We start from the raw sequence: 17,716 nt of genomic DNA on the forward strand, positions 1-17,716 counted from the left end.
TCCCATGTGGTGTTTTTTAGTGCTAAATGGTATTTTTGTGATTTATTAATTTAATTTTCAATGTTATATAGTAATCCAATAAATGCAAGTATTTCGAATAGGCCAATCATGTATAGAATTGATTCATCAATCGTATAAAATTAAGTGGGCATGGCCAAATGTTCCACATAGATAGTATTATTCAACGGAACTAAGAATATGAGGAATTTGAATCGAATTTGAATTCGCCGCAGTTCGTCGCAGTTCGCCGCAGTTCGCTTTTGCAACAATGAGTCCCATTCCATACACACTGTTGCGGCAACATTTACTTGAAAACCGTTTTTTTGGTCAAAATAAAATACTTACAAGCCATTAAAAGAAGCAATCTTGTAGAAAATGCATTTATCTATGGGATAAAGCTAAGTGGGCAAATCTACATAGCGATTCGCCGCAGTTTCGCCTTTGCAACAATGAGTATCATTCCATACAAAAATGTTGCTAGTTTACCAGCAACATTGCGACTGTTTTTTTTTGTTGACCTATTTTGTTTAAACCTTGTTTTAGTAAAAATACAATAAAATCAAGGACTAAAAATCGGCCAGCCAAGTAGAAAATTTATTCATTAATCGTATTCAATTATTTGGGCATGGCTAAATATTCTATATAGGTAATATTCGACGGAATATGAAAAACGAGGAATATGTAAAATGGAACTCGAATTCGTCAGTATATTTACGGTATATTTTGGTATTTTTTGAGGGTCATACTGTAGAAATACTGGTTTTCGCCGCGCTCCCATTGGTATTTTTGTCAATTTCATCAATCTATTAATTTAATTTTCAATGTTATATAGAAATCCAATAAATGCAAGTATTTCGAATAAGCCAATCATGTATAGAATTGATTCATCAATCGTACAAAATTAAGTGGGCATGGCTTGATGTTCTATATAGATAGTATTATCCAACGGAACAAAGAATATGAGGAATTGGTCGTTTTTTTTAATTCGCCGCAGTTCGCCGCAATTTCGCTTTAGCAACAATGAGTCTCGTTCCATACACAATGTTGCACATTCCATACACACTGTTGCGGCAACATTTACTTGAAAACCGTATTTTAGTCAAAATAAATTACATTAAGGTAATTAAAAGAAGCAATCTTGTAGAAAATGCATTTATCTATGGGATAAAGCTAGGTGGGCATCTATAGCTTGAAATATAGGCAATACCCGATTCGCCGCAGTTTCGCTTTTGCAACAATGAGTCTCATTCCATACACAAACATGTTGCTAATTCCATGCACTCATACCCTGGGGGAAATGGATGTTATAGAATTGTGAATACGTTTGTCTTCCAAGGCTCAGTAGGTATCAGGATCGAGATAAATATATACAACATACTAATAATGTACTTGAATATGTCTAAAGAATGTCAATTTGAGAAAAGGTCTTTGTAAATTACGTTATATCTTCATATAAAATTAACGAAATAGGGTATACAAAGGCATATACACGCATCATGTCATCAAATACCATCAACATTGGGACTGTTTTTTTGTTGAACTTGAATTTTTTTTAAACACTGTTTTAGTTAAAATACAATAAAGCAAGGATTAAAAACTATCCAATCTTGTAGAAAATTGATTCCTCAATCGTATAAAATTGTCTGGGCATGGCTAAATGTTCTATATAGCTAGTAATATTAAACGGAAGAAAGAAAACGAGGAATATGTAAAATAGAACTTGAATTAGTCAGTATATTTGCGGTATATTCGGCGAATGAGACCGTATATTTCGGTATATTCGATATATTATCGATAAGCCCGCTCACAAATCCGGTCATACTGAATTTAACCTTTTAAAATTAATTTTCGGCCCGGTGACAAAAAGAAGCGCAAATACTGATTAAAACAGAGGCATCCGGGTAAGTGGATATAAAACAGTTTCACTAACCACCCATCATCAATTCAAAGTGTTATCAATATGGAGAAACGACTCTTTTGGCTAGAAAATCAATTGGAAAGTCGCACGTACGCCACGCGTTTTTTTCCCACTCCAATAGGAAATCGTTCTATGAATGTGTGTGTGTGTGTGTGTGTGACTGAATGATGACGAAATTGAGTAAAATTTAAGGTTTAAACTCGAAAACCGGTGAATGGTGCACCTTTTGGCTTTTTGCGTCAACGAAATATTCTCCTAGCAACGCACGGCCTTTCGTCCGATTCATTCATATCTTCAATACATGTGTATTTTCCATACAAATTATGTGTTCAAGTGTGTGTGGCTGTGTACAGGTTGTTGTTCGTGCCACACAAATTTCTAGAAGTGCGTGACTCGTGTGTGTTGGGGCCCTGAAATAGCTCGCATCTCGGTCCCCATACCCCCCACACACCCCTTGAAAATGCGCTTGGCAACAGCCCCAAGTTTCCCTTTCGAAGCCCGGCCACGGCAAATGCATTTCCGACGTAAATCCCATTCTTTGATATCTTATCAACAACGTCTTAAAACCGAACCACTAATCTTTGCGCTTACACATGCATATGTATGTACATAAATAGTACATATTGCCGAATATTTGCGCATTACCATTGATTATGAAATATGTGCATAGGGCGTTTCCATTTCCTCTTAAAGAAAACCTTGAAAGATTAAAGAATTTTTGACAAAATATTTTTTGTTTTAAAAATGTATTTGAATTTGGCGCCTTGGCTTATAACACAAAAAAGTGGTCGGAATTCCCATTTGGTATTTAAGATGCCAGATGTGCAACGAGTATGACGACAACGAGGTGGCGCTACGGAACGTTCAGCAACATGCAATTCGTATGATGATGTTTATGAGCGCTACCTCGTTGTCCTGATACCCACTGATTTTACAGTTTAGGGGTGACTGTGTATAGATTTCCAGCAACATGGGCGCAGAATGCTCAAAATTTGAAGTACCCTGTAAATTATATGAATATATAGTCAAAGACTTTGCATAAATCAGATAATTTCATAATAAATCGTTATTGGACTTTTCGACTTTAAGTAGGGTAAACAAACGTCCACACTCGTCATATAGTAACCGGTTTGCCAGCAACATGAGTACAAATCACTAGCAACAAACAAGTAGGATTAGGCAACAAACACCGCGGCCCAATACCGTTTCGTTCCACTTTGTTTCATTCCAAGGGGGCCAAGTGGGTTAATCGACAAAAGCGCGGTCACACTCTATCTCGAATCTATTTGGCATTCCAAAACCAGAAACAACAAAGCAAAGTACCGTTTTGGGAGCTGTCCGCGTAGTGTGTGTCATTTTTATGTGTGTGTTTGCATAGAAATAGAAATTTTGGTATAATTTTATGCAGCTGAAAGCCAGTTCATTGCAAAAGCAACGTATGTTTTCTTGCAAATGTGCAAAGCTTAGCTAAAAGAGCCTTCAGACACATATGCAACCCAACCTGCAGAAATATGAAGAGCAGCTGATGTGAGAAAAATCCCAACCACTTTTTATCTGGTGTGTGGGAAAAATCGATCCGAAAAACAATCAAAAGAAGGAGAAAATGTTGGCCTAAGCCCCAGGACAACTACGGAAAACAAGAAACACTTTCAATTGTGATAGAAATTGCAGTACAAATTAATTAAACCTAGCGTAAATGGCCGAAAAAACGAGTTTTATAGCGAAACTTTTTTAACAAGAACAAATCAATCAGTCAAGCTGCCAGGCTACAACTTCTTCACAAAAATATTTTCAAAGTGCAATAAAAACCATTTTCAAATAAAATAATTCATCTCAACATTCCTGCGCAACAGAAAACAACAAAATGGCTGTAAAAATGTAAGCAACAAATAATTCAAACAATTTTATTTTAAGTCTTATTGCAAAAGAAAATCAAGGTCTTCCACACACTTTATCTATCAATCTGGTTTGGCAAACTGTTTTTCAGTCTCGGATGATGTTTTGTTTGCCAAAAGAAATAAAATAATATAAAATTGAGGCATACATACAGAATTTAACATACACACGAGTACTTTTACGCGTACATATGAAGAAATAATTTACGTGTTTGTTCCACTCTCATTCCGTTTCACAGCTGTTTGGCTGTCATTGTGTGTGAGTGCGAGAGAGTCAGTTTTGAGGTCTCTCTGCTTGCTATTCATAGGTTGTTGTTTAGAGAAGAGGGTGGGCTCAGGGGCTGGAGTGTGTGCGTGTGTATGTGAGTGGGGCTATGCTTTTTATGCAAGCTGTACAGCCATTGGAGGAGGGCGGCCTTTGTTTGGCAACTTGTTTTAATCAAACTAATACATTTAGACACACTCCCAAGTACAGTTGTACTTGCCCGTGCGAGAACTGTGAAGATGATGCCTATTCCTCTATATTTGCATACGAAAATGTATTTATTTATTCTATTCATTTTACGTCAATTGTTTGCTCCTCTTTTCTCCCCCTCTTTATTCTACATTTTCATCTTCCCATTTGTTTTATACACTCTTTCTCTCCACAATCATTGGAGTGTTCCATCGCCAACGTTCCTCTCCCAACACAGACTACTGAAAACAAAGGCCTTTGAGTGTGTGTTGTGTTCCCATTTGGATTTTTGCCTCATACATACCCCATACCAATGCAGATGCATACATTTTCACTCGCACACATACATAAGCAAAAGCTTGGTATGGTGTGTGCGGGCTTGAAATTGCGTCAGCCAAAATATAAAGAAATACTTTATAAAGCTCCTTGCTGCTGTTTGGTTTCAATATCTTTTGGATAATTTTGAAAACAAGTTGTTTCTTTTCGAAAACAATTAACAAGTATTGCCTTTTGTCTGAGTTTCTTGTTTTTGCAGGCTCTCTTCCTCTGCTTGATTTCACCTTCAGCGATGTTTTTCTGTTTTCTGGGTCATATTTGTTGATTTCAATTTGTTGCGCAGCCGTAGAAACCAAAAAGAGCGCTCTGCAAGCACACAAAATTGCTTAATTTGTTGATTTTCATAGTTTCTATAGCCTCTAAAAACGCTCGAAAAATGAGGGGGGCCTCCAACCACACACAAATACAGAAATTGCGTGAGTGTTCGTGTGGCGTGGGTGCTGTTACTGCTGTACCGTTGTTTTTCTTCTATTCCCCTTCCCACTGGTTAAAAATCTACCTTTTCGTATTTGCTTCTGTCTCTGCTTCGTTTGAAATGGAACGGATGGGAAGAGTGGAAGGCAGAACAGCCAATGTCCGCCCTTAAATTAACCGTAATCCATCTGACGTCTGCCCCTAAACCGTCATCTATTAAGATTTCACTTGCGGTTTAGGACCAGGAAGGCGCCGTCCCATCCGTCTGTTTACCTGTTTTCTTGGCTTTGCGAACAAGTCAAATTTCTCATTCAAAAACAGAGTGTAGTTGGACGGACATTTGACGCGACGATGCGTCGGCCAAAAGTGAAATTTAATGCCTGAATTGCCAGTTTTTGGCTGGGCACCAGTTGACAGCCAAACGAACCCAAAAGAGTTGGCTATAAGCATATCAAATGGTTACCAGAAAAAGCTCTCAGCTGAACCAATCAACCCTTCTTCCCGGTAATCCCCCAAACACCAGCCCGTGCCAAGCCATCGACTTTTTGTAGGGCCACCCCTTTTCCGTAATTTGAAAAGGTGACGAAAAATTCCAATATCCCTGAACCGTTGAGAGCGAGAAAGAGGCAGCTGCTGCCGGCGCTGTTGCACCCTGCAGCTGCTGCTGTCTGCCTCTGTGGCATTTCTATGGGTTTTTGTGGAACTGAAAATAAAGGCAGATAAGATCGAATTGCTTTATCGAGCTTGCGTTTACGTCATGGAATGTTACGAAATGTTGGCCTGGCCTGTCCTGTCCTGTCCCTGCCCTCTCTTGTCCGACTGATGATAAGCCCCGTTGTTCTACGGAGTATAAGTCATCATGAGACATTGCCAAATGGGGATTGCATTTTTATCTGTTATCAGTATCCCCGACATCTACATAAATGGCATGTTCCGCCAGGGAACTTTGGATGTGGGTGTCTCTTATCTATCTATAACTGTCTGTTCAGGGAATTTATTTACCTATGATCAAACTATAATTGTCCGTCTAGGACAAGACTATAAGTATAATTAAAGTGCAGTAAAATTCCAATGCCAGCAGGCAATTACAATGACGTAAGCCTCAACACGCCATGTAGAAAATCCCTGGTACAGAAATGTGAACTTCCTTTGTCCCTCAGTGAATCACAGTGGCACAAGGGAACCTTTAAAGTAATTCCCTCTACTGGAAATGTATGCCCCTGCTACATTTTTGGGGGGACCCAAAGTCCAAAGTAGTCTTGTACGATTAGCCCATGCTTATCATTCCATTGGACACGCTCGGCGATCGCCCAAAAGTCGAGACTTTGCTTCGACTGAAAATTGCATTTCCGTTGATAATGAACAGTCCGCTTTTGAAGTAGTTTCTGAACTATGTGTCTGAGGGTACACCGGCAATAATAGATAATGGGCAATGCAAATTGTATTCAATAGGTTCCATTGACAGACAGTCGAGACACTCGACAGACAGATAGTACCGTGCATGTACGGAACTAGCAAAAATGGAATAGAACTGGCAAAGCTGGAAAGAAACAGACGCGCTCGTCGCTATGCTCTGCCCGCCCAAAGGTCGATCGCCGATGGCGGGACAGTTTTGAAAATGCCTTTACACTACCAACACTCTGTGGAACAAGAGAGTGAGAGGGATGGCATGAATCTCACTATCTGGGGAGCAAGAGGGATAGAGATTGAGGACAATGCCCGCTGATCGGTTGGATGCTTCACTATTGTTATTTCTGTTTAAGGTTATCTTTTTTGTTTACTATAGGAACGGGCAGAGGAAGCCGAGGGAGTGGCCAAAAAAAAAAGAAGAGATATTTTCTTTTGTTTGCCGGAAAACGAACATAAATTTCCTCTTCTTCGTATATGTCGTATTCGTATCTATTCCAGCACATGCCAGAGGAGAGCAGCAGCTGCTGCTGTTGGCGTTGCGCCTGCGCACAGGCTCTCGTCTTTGCCCCTCCCTCCCCTGTTGAGTCTTTGCGCTCCTGGGTGTCTGGTGGCGGCAGAATTTATTTAAATGTTCACCCGACGCCTGTCAGCGGGGTGGAACTTGATGCCTTTCGGGGGGTTGCTGAAACCAACCCTGTGATAAGCTGACTGAACAATTTCCTTCTGTTAATTATATCCCAAACCAAAGTCAAAAGTTTCTTTTCACCTTTTTTTCTCCCTCCAGGGGTTGATAATTCCATTCGCGTGGAAGGTGGATTTCCCCATTCTTTGACTACGTGACTCCAGTCATTTTCCAGTCTTTCTTTGCATCTCTATTTTTCTCTCTCTTGCGATCGATATATCTCTTTCACTCTCTCCCGCCTGTCATCTGCCTGACCTTCATCGAATTCGAAAACTCATTCGATGACGATGATAAATGAATAAACGGTTTGTTGCTCGCTCGAAAGGCTCGCTCTCCTCTCCGAAAGCAAGGTGGTAAAGAGCGAAACGAAAAACTAAAACGTAATACTCCAAAACAATTGCCATCCCCGCTCTGTGGTGATTATCTGTTTTTGGGGGGGAATATGAAAAATATTTAGTGCGTTGCGTCTTTGCCTGAGAGATAAACAATCTCACTTTCGTTTTCGAAACGCAATGCTTACAATTGCAGGCGGCGGCAGCTTAATGGAATTTTTACTTACCGCCGAAACTATTTCACACCTGTCGCTCAGAGGTAACGGCCACGCCCCATGTCTGTTGCCTTCCGCCGTTAAAGAAATAGGCAAAAAGTGAAATTTTTTTAAGTTGTCTTGTGTTTTTTTTACATTGCCACAAAAATATTATATATGGCCATAGCTCATACACACACACACACACATTCACAGAGAGAGACCTCGTTGCATCTGTGTGCGTACGTGCTTTGCGTCAGCAAAGGAAAACGACAAAAAAATAAAACAGAAACTAGGAAAAAATTTCAGTTGGGAAACTTAAAAAAAAAAATTGTTTTTAAATATTTGGTTTTTGTTGGAACCTGCAGTCGAGCAGAAAACCTTGGCTAAGATCAAAAGAGCGATAACTTTTGTACATGGCATATTTTGAAGGAATGGTACCTGTATGATGGTTGGGCGAGGGGGGGGGGGGATTATGGTGGGGTGATGCCTGTGTGCTATAATTATGGCTAGCTAGCTGCCTCTCACTCTCTCTATCTTGTGGTGGAACAGAGCCAGAAGCATAACAGTTGAACTTTAACCCTACAAGCGATTGTTACCGTTATCACTGGTCGTTTTTTCGAGAGGGGTAGGGGGCACAGAGGGAAGCTTTTGTTGAGCGCTTTAAGCTGCGATCGCTTAATGCCAGTCATGCACTGAAGAAACAGAAGCTTTGTGATGTTTTCAATGTAAGTGTGTGTGTGTGTTTCCCCCCCGAAACTAGTTTTTGGTGGGCGGCCGACCTTGAATTGCCAGCTAACTTGGCTTTAACCATTGTCTGCTGTTGTTTTGATACTGTCTGTGCTTTTGAGCTTAAAAATAGAACTGATTGGTAAACAACAGACCCAAACGGAAGTATTTTTTGAATCTGTTGTGTGTGATTCAATGCAGACATTTTCCTTGGTGCCTTTCAAACGATTCTTCCAATGCGTCATTCAAGCCCGCATCTGATTCATTTTTGCGGATCGGCCACCGAATGTCACTTGGAAAAGATGATTCAGGGCGCGGTCTTTTGGTTTCAGTGTGACCCCATTATAACTGAAACCCAAAGTCATCGAAAATTCGTGGTGGTTTACTTATTTCTGTATATTTTATTCGTCTTACTCGTCGGAGATATGCACTTGGCGTACGAGTAGTTGCGTTGCCTTTAACAGCTGTTTGTTTTGTTAATAAGCAGCCTTGCTTATCTGGTTAGCCATGAAGCAGGTTAAATGTTTTAAATTGCTATGTTTTGTGGTTATTTTCGTATTCAAATTGAGATTGCTACTGTCTGAAAAACCTTTGGCGCCACGGACGGACCCTGCGATTGTTGGGATTATTTCCTCAACGCCTCTCAGAGTCTTAAATCCCATCGAATCTATAAATATCTATGCGATCTGCTGGGCGGCTGTACTTCCATCGTATTTATCATCACTCTCTTGGCCCTATCCTATTCGAAACATCTGGAGGCAATTGTTCAGGCATTGGTCTGTGTGGTGTTTTTGTTGTATGCCAAACAGCTTCACTCGGTGGCGATTTCATATTCGAGTGGATTTGGGTATTTCGGTTTTGTTTGGTTAGTTTATGTCATTTATCATCCAATTGTTTACACGATTTGAAGTTTTTGTTTTGCTTCAAAGAGGAGAAAGCATTCGGAAGAAGATGAGCAGCAAACAAACTAATTTTTCCCACTTCTCCTCGTCTCATTCTTCTTTCGGTTCAATCTAGAACAAAATGGCGTCTGGGGGAAGCTTTTTACCAGTGTTGTTTGTTCAAGTGCTTTTTGTTTAGGTTTTCATTTGTTGTTCGACTTTTAATCGCAAGTTTTTGGGAAAGAACCAGACGGGGCTGGCGGAAGTGTGAAGTGATATTCCAGCACTTAGTGGAAGCTGAAGTTTGCTTTTTGAGTATTTATGAACTATATGTAGATTTCATGTTTGATCTGTCGTAAGACTTGAAATAATTTGCCTGCAAGATAGTTGTACATTTTTATGTATATCTCGATCTATTTACGTGGTTTGCCTTGAGGCCACCCGTCCCGTCCGCCCACAGCCTTGTGTCGGGCGCGTCTCGAATGAAAATGTGTCGCTGTTGAGGTCGATCGGTCACTCAAAATAAAATGTATTCCAATGTCATCATCATCATCATTAGCAGGTTTATGGACGATACAAATTGTTCTCGTACCACTGTGTTCGATCCACACAGGTGTAAAAATGTGCAGGTTTTCGGTTGATTTCCCCCACCAGTCAGTCAACAGAGTTCGTTGAAACGTATTGAACACGAAAATAACACAACAAAATAACAACAACAACAAAAACAGAATCAGTCAGAGAAGTGCATTGCACTGTGCATGCATGCTAAACCCCCATTTCATTAATCATGCCATTTTATTTTTGAAACACTGTAATAATATTTTACTTTTTTTAATTGTGCAAACAAACAAAAACCTTTTGCAGCGAGTAAGTTTATTTTGAATATAGCCAAAAAAAGAAATCGTTAAAGCGTCAAGCTAAAAAATAAATAAGAAGAAGCTCTCTAAACCGAGCTTTGAAAAATACATACAAATAACTGTAACTGTAACAGTAACAGTGTTGAAAAACAGTGCTGGCCCAAGCGCAAGTGTTTCATTATCGTGACAAGCATTGAGCGAACACATAATAAACCGTAATTTCAAGCGCTTTTGCCCCTGCATTCAGTTTTTCGCTATAGATATTTCTCTCTCAAGAGAGAGATACATACAACAACAACTGAAAGAGATCAGCGTACGCCAGACAAAATCCGACTGATACGACAACAATAATCCATTTAATCGTTGCTATCGTTAAATTGTCCTTTGGTACACTGCCTACTAAAAAAAATAAAAGTTGTTGTCCAGCCATTGTTGAGGGTGTTTTTGTTTGTTCTCTGTTTGCAAATTGTTGAAAGAATTGCATTAAGGTCACAGAGCTGCTATATCTTAACCGTATAGCCAGAAGAGTGCAACGCATATCCGTTTCTCAACGGAATCCTGAGCCCTGCGACCAGTGTGTGCATTACAAGTAGCAAACAGTTAGTTTTATTTTCGGTAGCGCGTCAGTTTCCATACTGCTCTCTCAGAGAACGAAAGAGAGAAGCGCCAGGTGTTTCCTTTGTTGTGTACAATATACACCAACAAATTCGAGCTGTAGATTGAGAGTGAGCTTTCTTTCGAGCGAGAGAGATAGTATCATTCGCTGATATCGCCCTCAGATTGGGAAGCTTGAAATTGTTGTTCCTTTTTTAAGAAAAAATTGAAAAAAGCTGAAAATAAAAGTCAAACAAGCGAGAGAGAGAGGACTGCGAGAACGAAAGCGAGACATCCTGCTCATTTCCACTTCTCCTCCTCCTCATACGCATATTGTGTGTGGCCTAGTTTTCTTTTGCAACGGCACTTTTTTTTGCTGTGTCCCTTTCTTGCTCGCCAGAGACAGAGAGAGTCACTCAGAGAGTGTGGTGTTACTACGTTAACTATATAAAAAACCATTTCCTTGAAACCACAATTCGAAACCTTAAAACCACCAACACAGGTACTAGGCCAGCCCTCACAATGTCTGTCCCTGTACGCTACTCTGCTGCCGCCGAATACGCCGCCGCCGTTGATAGTGGTTTGGAGAATACTCTACAACAAGAAGAGCAATACCAATACCAACAACAGCAACAGCAAGACCACCAGCAGCAGCCACCTACCAACCACTACGGGCAGGAGTACCAATACCAATACCAGTACCAACAGGAGCAGGATATCGAGTACTATTGCCAGTTGGAGGCGGTTGAGCGGCAGCGGCAGCAGCAGCAGTTGATGCAGCAGAGGACATCGATGTCGTCGTCGGTTATGTCAGGATTCGCCTTGCACCCAACCAGCAGCAGCAGCAGCAGGAACAACATGGACGCCAACAGCATTAACGCCATCCTGGTCGATGATGAGCAACCCTCGACATCGGCCCAGGCAGCGGCTGCAGCTGTTCTTGCCGGCAGCGGTAATGCTACCGCCGCCGGTTTGGCTTCGGTTGGGGGCAAGATGGGGAATGTCATGGACCACAATGCAGAGATGCCAACTGATTGGATGAGGATTGCGGACGAGGGCCGGTACGGGACCCCGGGTGCTGCTGGCTTGGAATATCAGAAGTACGATCAACAACAACAACAGCAACAGCAACAAGAGCAATTGGAACTGGATCTGGAGGCCGAGGCAGGAGCAGTCGGCGGCAATGAACCATCTTCCTCGAAGAAGCAGCTGGAGGATCAACTGCACGCTCTCACCTCCGACGAGCTCTACGAGACTCTCAAGGAGTACGATGTCCTGCAGGACAAGTATCACACAGTCCTCCTGCTGCCCAAGGAGTCGAGGGTAGGTCCAGACGAGATCTGCTCCCCACCCCCTGAAGCTCAACAGTTCCCCTTTCTCTTCCAGCGCGAGGTGACTGCCGGAGGACGTGACGGATCCGCGTACGTGCTGCGCTGCCTGAAGATGTGGTATGAGCTGCCATCCGATGTACTCTTCTCGGCTATGAGCCTGGTCGATCGCTTTTTGGACCGCATGGCTGTCAAGCCTAAGCACATGGCCTGCATGAGCGTGGCCTCCTTCCATTTGGCCATCAAGCAGCTGGACTTGAAGCCCATACCTGCCGAGGATCTGGTTACAATATCTCAGGTGAGTTCCTGGAAACCCTTACTCCAAAAGGAGCTGGCTTTAATGTTGATCTTGTTGTACAGTGTGGTTGTACCGCTGGCGATCTGGAACGCATGGCTGGCGTGATTGCCAACAAGCTGGGTGTCCAGATGGGACATGCACCAATCACATCCGTGAGCTACCTGCGCATCTACTATGCCCTCTTCCGCAACCTGGCGAAGGAGATTGGCGGCGATTTCTTCAAGTTCTTCCAACAGCTGATCAAGCTGGAGGAGCTGGAGAACCGCCTGGAGATTCTGTTGTGCGACGTGAAGACCACCGTCATCACGCCCTCAACCTTGGCCCTGGTGCTCATCTGCCTGCATCTGGACTTCCACATCAAGGAGTCGTACACCCGCGGCAGTCCCGAACTAAAGCACGTCTTTGAGTATATTCTCTTCCTGCAGCAGTACATGAGGGTGAGTGTTTGTCTAGACGCGGCATTTCAGAGATCTTTGGAGTGCGCATTTATAATGATTTTTTGTTATCCCTTTTCTTGTAGATTCCCGATCGCGTTTTCACCTGCGGCTTTAGCATTGTTTCGGGCATTCTGTCCCACTACAATGGTCAGAACAAGGCGCCCTACAAGCAACGGCTTGTCTGGAAGTTGTCCAGTCGCACGCTGCGCGTCTTGCGCCCGATCAATCGCTTCTCCTCCGACCTGCCCACCATTGAGGAAGGCATTTCCAATGCCCTTGACGATGGCCTGCGTTCAAGGTGAGTTTTCATTTCTAATAACAAAATTTCCCATCAAGGTTGGCCCTTTCCACCTTCCAATCTGATTTCTCCTGCAAAACATGGCCATAGAAATTGTATTTTTAGTGTTTTTCCTTTTGTTGTTGATGGTTTGACACACTCACGCATACATGCATGTAGGATTTATATGTGTGTGTATATACGATCCCAATATGTAAGCGAGCGTATGAACGTTTTTTGGCGTAAACAAGTTTCTAGAATATTAGCGATTCCATTATCAGGCACGGCACCCAAAATATCAACAACAAAACAGCCTACGGTGTCATGAGACTTGTTGGCTCGTTCGACCAGCCGTCTCCGCCCCATACCCCGCCCCCACACCTCTGCTTAGCTCATAGACCTACATTATGTCGGTGTGTGCGTGCGCGTGTATACGTATGTTTTTTGTTTTTTATTTCGGCAACAATCTTATCGAATCGAAATAACAGCACACGCACGTAAACCCCTGGGCTGTCCGGGAAACGGGAGGAGAGGAGAGTATATCAACTTCCCGAAGGGAAAAAAGAGTAGTAATGAAAGCAAATGCAATTTTAAATAGTTTTAGAAACTATCAAAGAACGTTACAAATGCTAGAAATGTTTAGGAATTTATGCAAAATGATTTCTTAAATTAACATCCCAAATGTCGACATTTTTATGCTACTTTTAATGGTCTAAAATACCTCAGGATTGGTATATAACTTTTAGACTTTCATAGCAGATCTCTTCCCATTTTAGATGCGTCTGTATGTACTATATACAGCGTATGTGTATTGGCTTTAGCGTCTGCTTCCGTTCGCAATGATATAACACACCCGAATAGACAGCTGTTGATGTCTGTGTCCTTGAATTCTAGCAATGAACTTAGAATGCATGTTCAATGTCAATGAATGTATTCCTCTTTCTTTTTTGCCAGCTTTCTTTGTTGCCTTTTCTTTCTCTTAATTGCTATCTTATCTTATACTTTAGTCAAATGTTTTTTCGAATCGTTAGTCATAAACATTCGGAGAGTTCAATGCACTATTCGGAGGCGACTTTTGTATACGTGAATATTGCAATTGAGCGAAAGGCTTGGCAAATAATCAGCTGATACGAATGGAGTGGGTGGGTGGGGGAGAGACCTTCGACTTGAACTTGAACAGGGGCCCCCATTTAACTAATTGCCCCGTTTTGTTGTGGCCAATCAATCAAATGGTGTTGCACAACGAACAAATTTTTGAACTATTTTTCGCTACTCTTTTTGCAGAACCGAGAGCATTAGCTCTGAGGAGGAGGAGGACTGGCCGACTTCACCCATAATTCCAATATTCGAACAATGTTAGTATCCAGCCACCCAGCAGCACCCCACACTGCAAGACAACAGCTGGAGCAGGATTGAGCCACGGAACGGAGACGGAGGCGCACGCGGGCACATCGCGCACACACATTCAATGGAGCCGCCATCTTCCTAGAATGCAAGGCAGCGGCAGCAGACACACATATATCCCCCTGCCTTGGAAGAAGAGAGACCAAATGATAAGCTGCAGACAGAACGCAATTGTGTGTGTGTGTGTGTGCCAGTGTGTGGATTGAGTGAGCGTTTCGTGTGCGTGCGTGCATAGAGGAAGATAGAGAGGTGATTGAGAGAGTGTGTGTATATTTTGCTAAACTGCATCATAATTCTTTTGGCATATACATATATATAATTACCGCTGGTTCTAACATTTAAGAAACAATTGAGTTTTAGGCGGAGAGCGAAAGGTAGCACATCCTTGCCTCCTTATGCTAGAGCAGGTTGCCAGAGTTGCGTCGCCAGGCGCACGTTAGAGAGGCACCTATTTTTCAATTTATTTGCGGCAGACAAAAAAATACGTGAAAAAAAAACAAAAGAAAAAAAATTACAAAAAAAAATAAAACAAAAACGAATGCTGCGGACCATCATACAAAAGATTGATGCCGTTCCGGATCATTATTTGAGATCAGAGAGAAGGAGGAAACGATTGCAGAGTTGCCAGCCCCAACAAAAAAAACAAGACCAGACTCTGGAATGGGAATGCAATTTTTTGGTGGTAACGCTAGAACCGCAAAAAAAATATATCAAAAAACAAAACATTACAAAAAAAAAACATCAAAATCATCAAACACACAAAAAACCAATTAGTTTTAAAATCTTTATGTTCTCCCCATGTTTGTGCCGCTCTTATTCGTTCTGTTATACAATCCCCAATCAAAGGACCCACAAAAACACCAACAAAAAAAATCATAAAATCTTAAAAAAAAAGTACAAAAATTCTCTATGTATAGACAGACCGATATCCATAATTTTAGCCGCGCTCAAAAAACAAAAAAGATGAAGAAAAAAAGATCGGTAGAAAAAACTATACAAAAATATAATTCGCCGCCTATATTGACTAAGAACTCTTAACAATAATAATACCAATTAAATTAAATCAATTATGCAAGGAGAAAATCCACGATATTGTACCAGTAGTGTGTGTCTAGTAGATTTTTCTCTGTATAACAAAAAAGAAAACCAAACCATTTGCCGCCCGAAAAGAAAATACAAATATCTTTCATTATCATGCGATTCTGTGAGGAAATCTATTATTATAGAACAGTTTTTTCTGAGAGACAGCTTCGGTCCAGGAATCAAACAATCACTAAATCAATCAAATTTATTGATGTTCGAAAACGAGCATAAACACGGTGATCCTTTTTTATATTTTACCCCTAACTATATTGTACGAGAATCTACACTTTCTTTTTTGTTATATAATATTATTTAATTTATTAAACGATTTGTAAAAACTATGCAAAAACAAGACCAACAAACATATGGGGTAGTATATTAAATATCAGCTAAATCTTAGTTTACGAAAACCAGCAAAATTCGAACCGCAGACAAAACCGAAATTCAAATCAATCTTGAAGCGCGGCGAACTTTAAGCAGAAATTATGATGCATTATTTAGCAAGATGTACAGAGAGATATATGTAGAAGGAAAAGTAGAAAAGAGAGCGTGTGTGGAGAGCATAGACAGACATAAAAGAAAAACTACCGCAGATGAGATCAATTTGATCAGAGAAACATAAAAACGATCTGAAATTTTACAAATTCTTTTTTTTAACATCTTTCCCCCGAAAAAGGGGCTTTCACATAGGATCCTTGGATCCGACACTTTTTCTGTAAATTTAAATAAAATGCGCTTGCCACTGTGTCGGCCACAGTGGCAGACACTTTTCAATGAGTATTTACAACAAAATCCAATGTTTTATTTAACTTTGTTTTTTGCGTGTGCGTGTGTGTATGTGTGTGTGCAGCAAGACGCGGACCGGGATCATCTCCCACACCCCAAAGTGCAGCTAACGAGTCCAGCGAAATGTGAGTACCACCATCCATCCACACCCCAACACCAACCGATACGTGATACACTCGGATGACAAATGTAAAATAAAACCTGCGGAATTTGCTGTAAATATTCCTTTGTTTAAACTTTAAACGATCCCCAGCAATCCCCAACAGTTGTGCAATAGACTCGTATTCCCCCTAGTACATTTCCTCTTCTTGGCAATACTCAGTTTTGAGAAAGTTCAGCTCTGTAATGGAACACACCGTCTACGTCAAGCGCTGAAAATAGGTGAAAGCGAACTTACTTTACCCATACGTATATTTAAGCGAAAGATAAATGTGTTCAATTGCCTGGCAAATCACCACAAGCTGAGAAACAAAACAAACAAAAACAAAAGCAACAAGATGTGAAATCAATTTAAGCTTAGTCTAACTTTTTGTAAGGGCAAACTGACAAATAAGCGAAATGATGAAACCGATGATACGGGATCGGATGCGGAAGATTAGAGCTAAGTTTTTTGTTTAAATGCCGTCGACTGCCACCATGCCACGCCCCCGCTGTGCGGCTGGTGGGCGGGCTGAGATTTCAAAAATACTTGCATGTATTTCGTATTTTTAAAACTAGCAAATTTTAAATTTTATTTAGCGCGGAGTTAGTTAAATATTTGCAATCAACAACAACACGAAAAAATCTCAATTATTATACAATTATTTTATGTTGAAAGTTCAAGGGGAAAAGAACAAAACCCCTGTACTAAGATCCAACACACATGTCTATTTATAGGTATACTTTTTAGTTTTATCATTTCCTCATTGGAAAAGTTTGAGCTTAATTTTTGCGAGAGCATTGGTTGAGGTTTAGCCTTAGGTTTAGTTACGAATTTTAACCGGACGCAAAGTGAAATCATTCTGTACATTATGAACCATTCATTTTAATTTATTCGAATTCACGGCCTGTAATTAGGTTTTAGTTTAAGTGGCGTCCCAAAAAAATCATGAACAAATGGATCATTGTGTTAAAACAAAAATAACGTTGTTTGAAAACAACTGATAATCGTGATTAAAATCATTGTACACACATTACAAAAAATAAATGGAAAAAAGTATTATTAAATCGTAACCAATATCAGTTTTTTTTTTGTCTTAGTCTTTTCAGCACAATTTCAAAAGTTTGTCAATTTGCATTCGATTTCGATAAGATGTAACTGTCGATAGTCATTGCTGGAAAATGCGTCGAATAACCATCTACGGTTGCTCGAAGATTTAAGATTGACATTGTGTACATATATCAAAGAATACTTGGAAGCGTTTCATA

General features: G+C 40.9%; 1 protein-coding gene across 2 annotated transcripts; it reads left to right on the forward strand.

The window, feature by feature from the left end:
* Nucleotides 1–1,840: 1,840 nt before the first annotated feature.
* On the forward strand, nucleotides 1,841–16,315 carry LOC6588376 (cyclin G). 2 transcript variants are annotated; one of them, XM_002012946.2, is made up of 6 exons: nucleotides 1,841–1,901; nucleotides 11,199–12,019; nucleotides 12,083–12,322; nucleotides 12,385–12,759; nucleotides 12,843–13,057; nucleotides 14,321–16,315. In XM_002012946.2, exons 2-6 carry the CDS (start codon nucleotides 11,219–11,221, stop codon nucleotides 14,394–14,396), a joined length of 1,707 nt encoding a protein of 568 aa, XP_002012982.2. In that variant the 5' UTR covers nucleotides 1,841–1,901; nucleotides 11,199–11,218; the 3' UTR covers nucleotides 14,397–16,315. The 2 variants fall into 2 exon arrangements, with proteins under 2 accessions (XP_002012982.2, XP_026850317.1); XM_026994516.1 differs by lacking the exon at nucleotides 1,841–1,901 and adding an exon at nucleotides 3,240–3,796.
* Nucleotides 16,316–17,716: the final 1,401 nt, after the last annotated feature.

This window comes from Drosophila persimilis, unplaced genomic scaffold (assembly GCF_003286085.1).
Source record: "Drosophila persimilis strain 14011-0111.01,24,50 unplaced genomic scaffold, DperRS2 tig00000000-arrow-pilon, whole genome shotgun sequence".
NCBI lineage: Eukaryota > Metazoa > Arthropoda > Insecta > Diptera > Drosophilidae > Drosophila > Drosophila persimilis.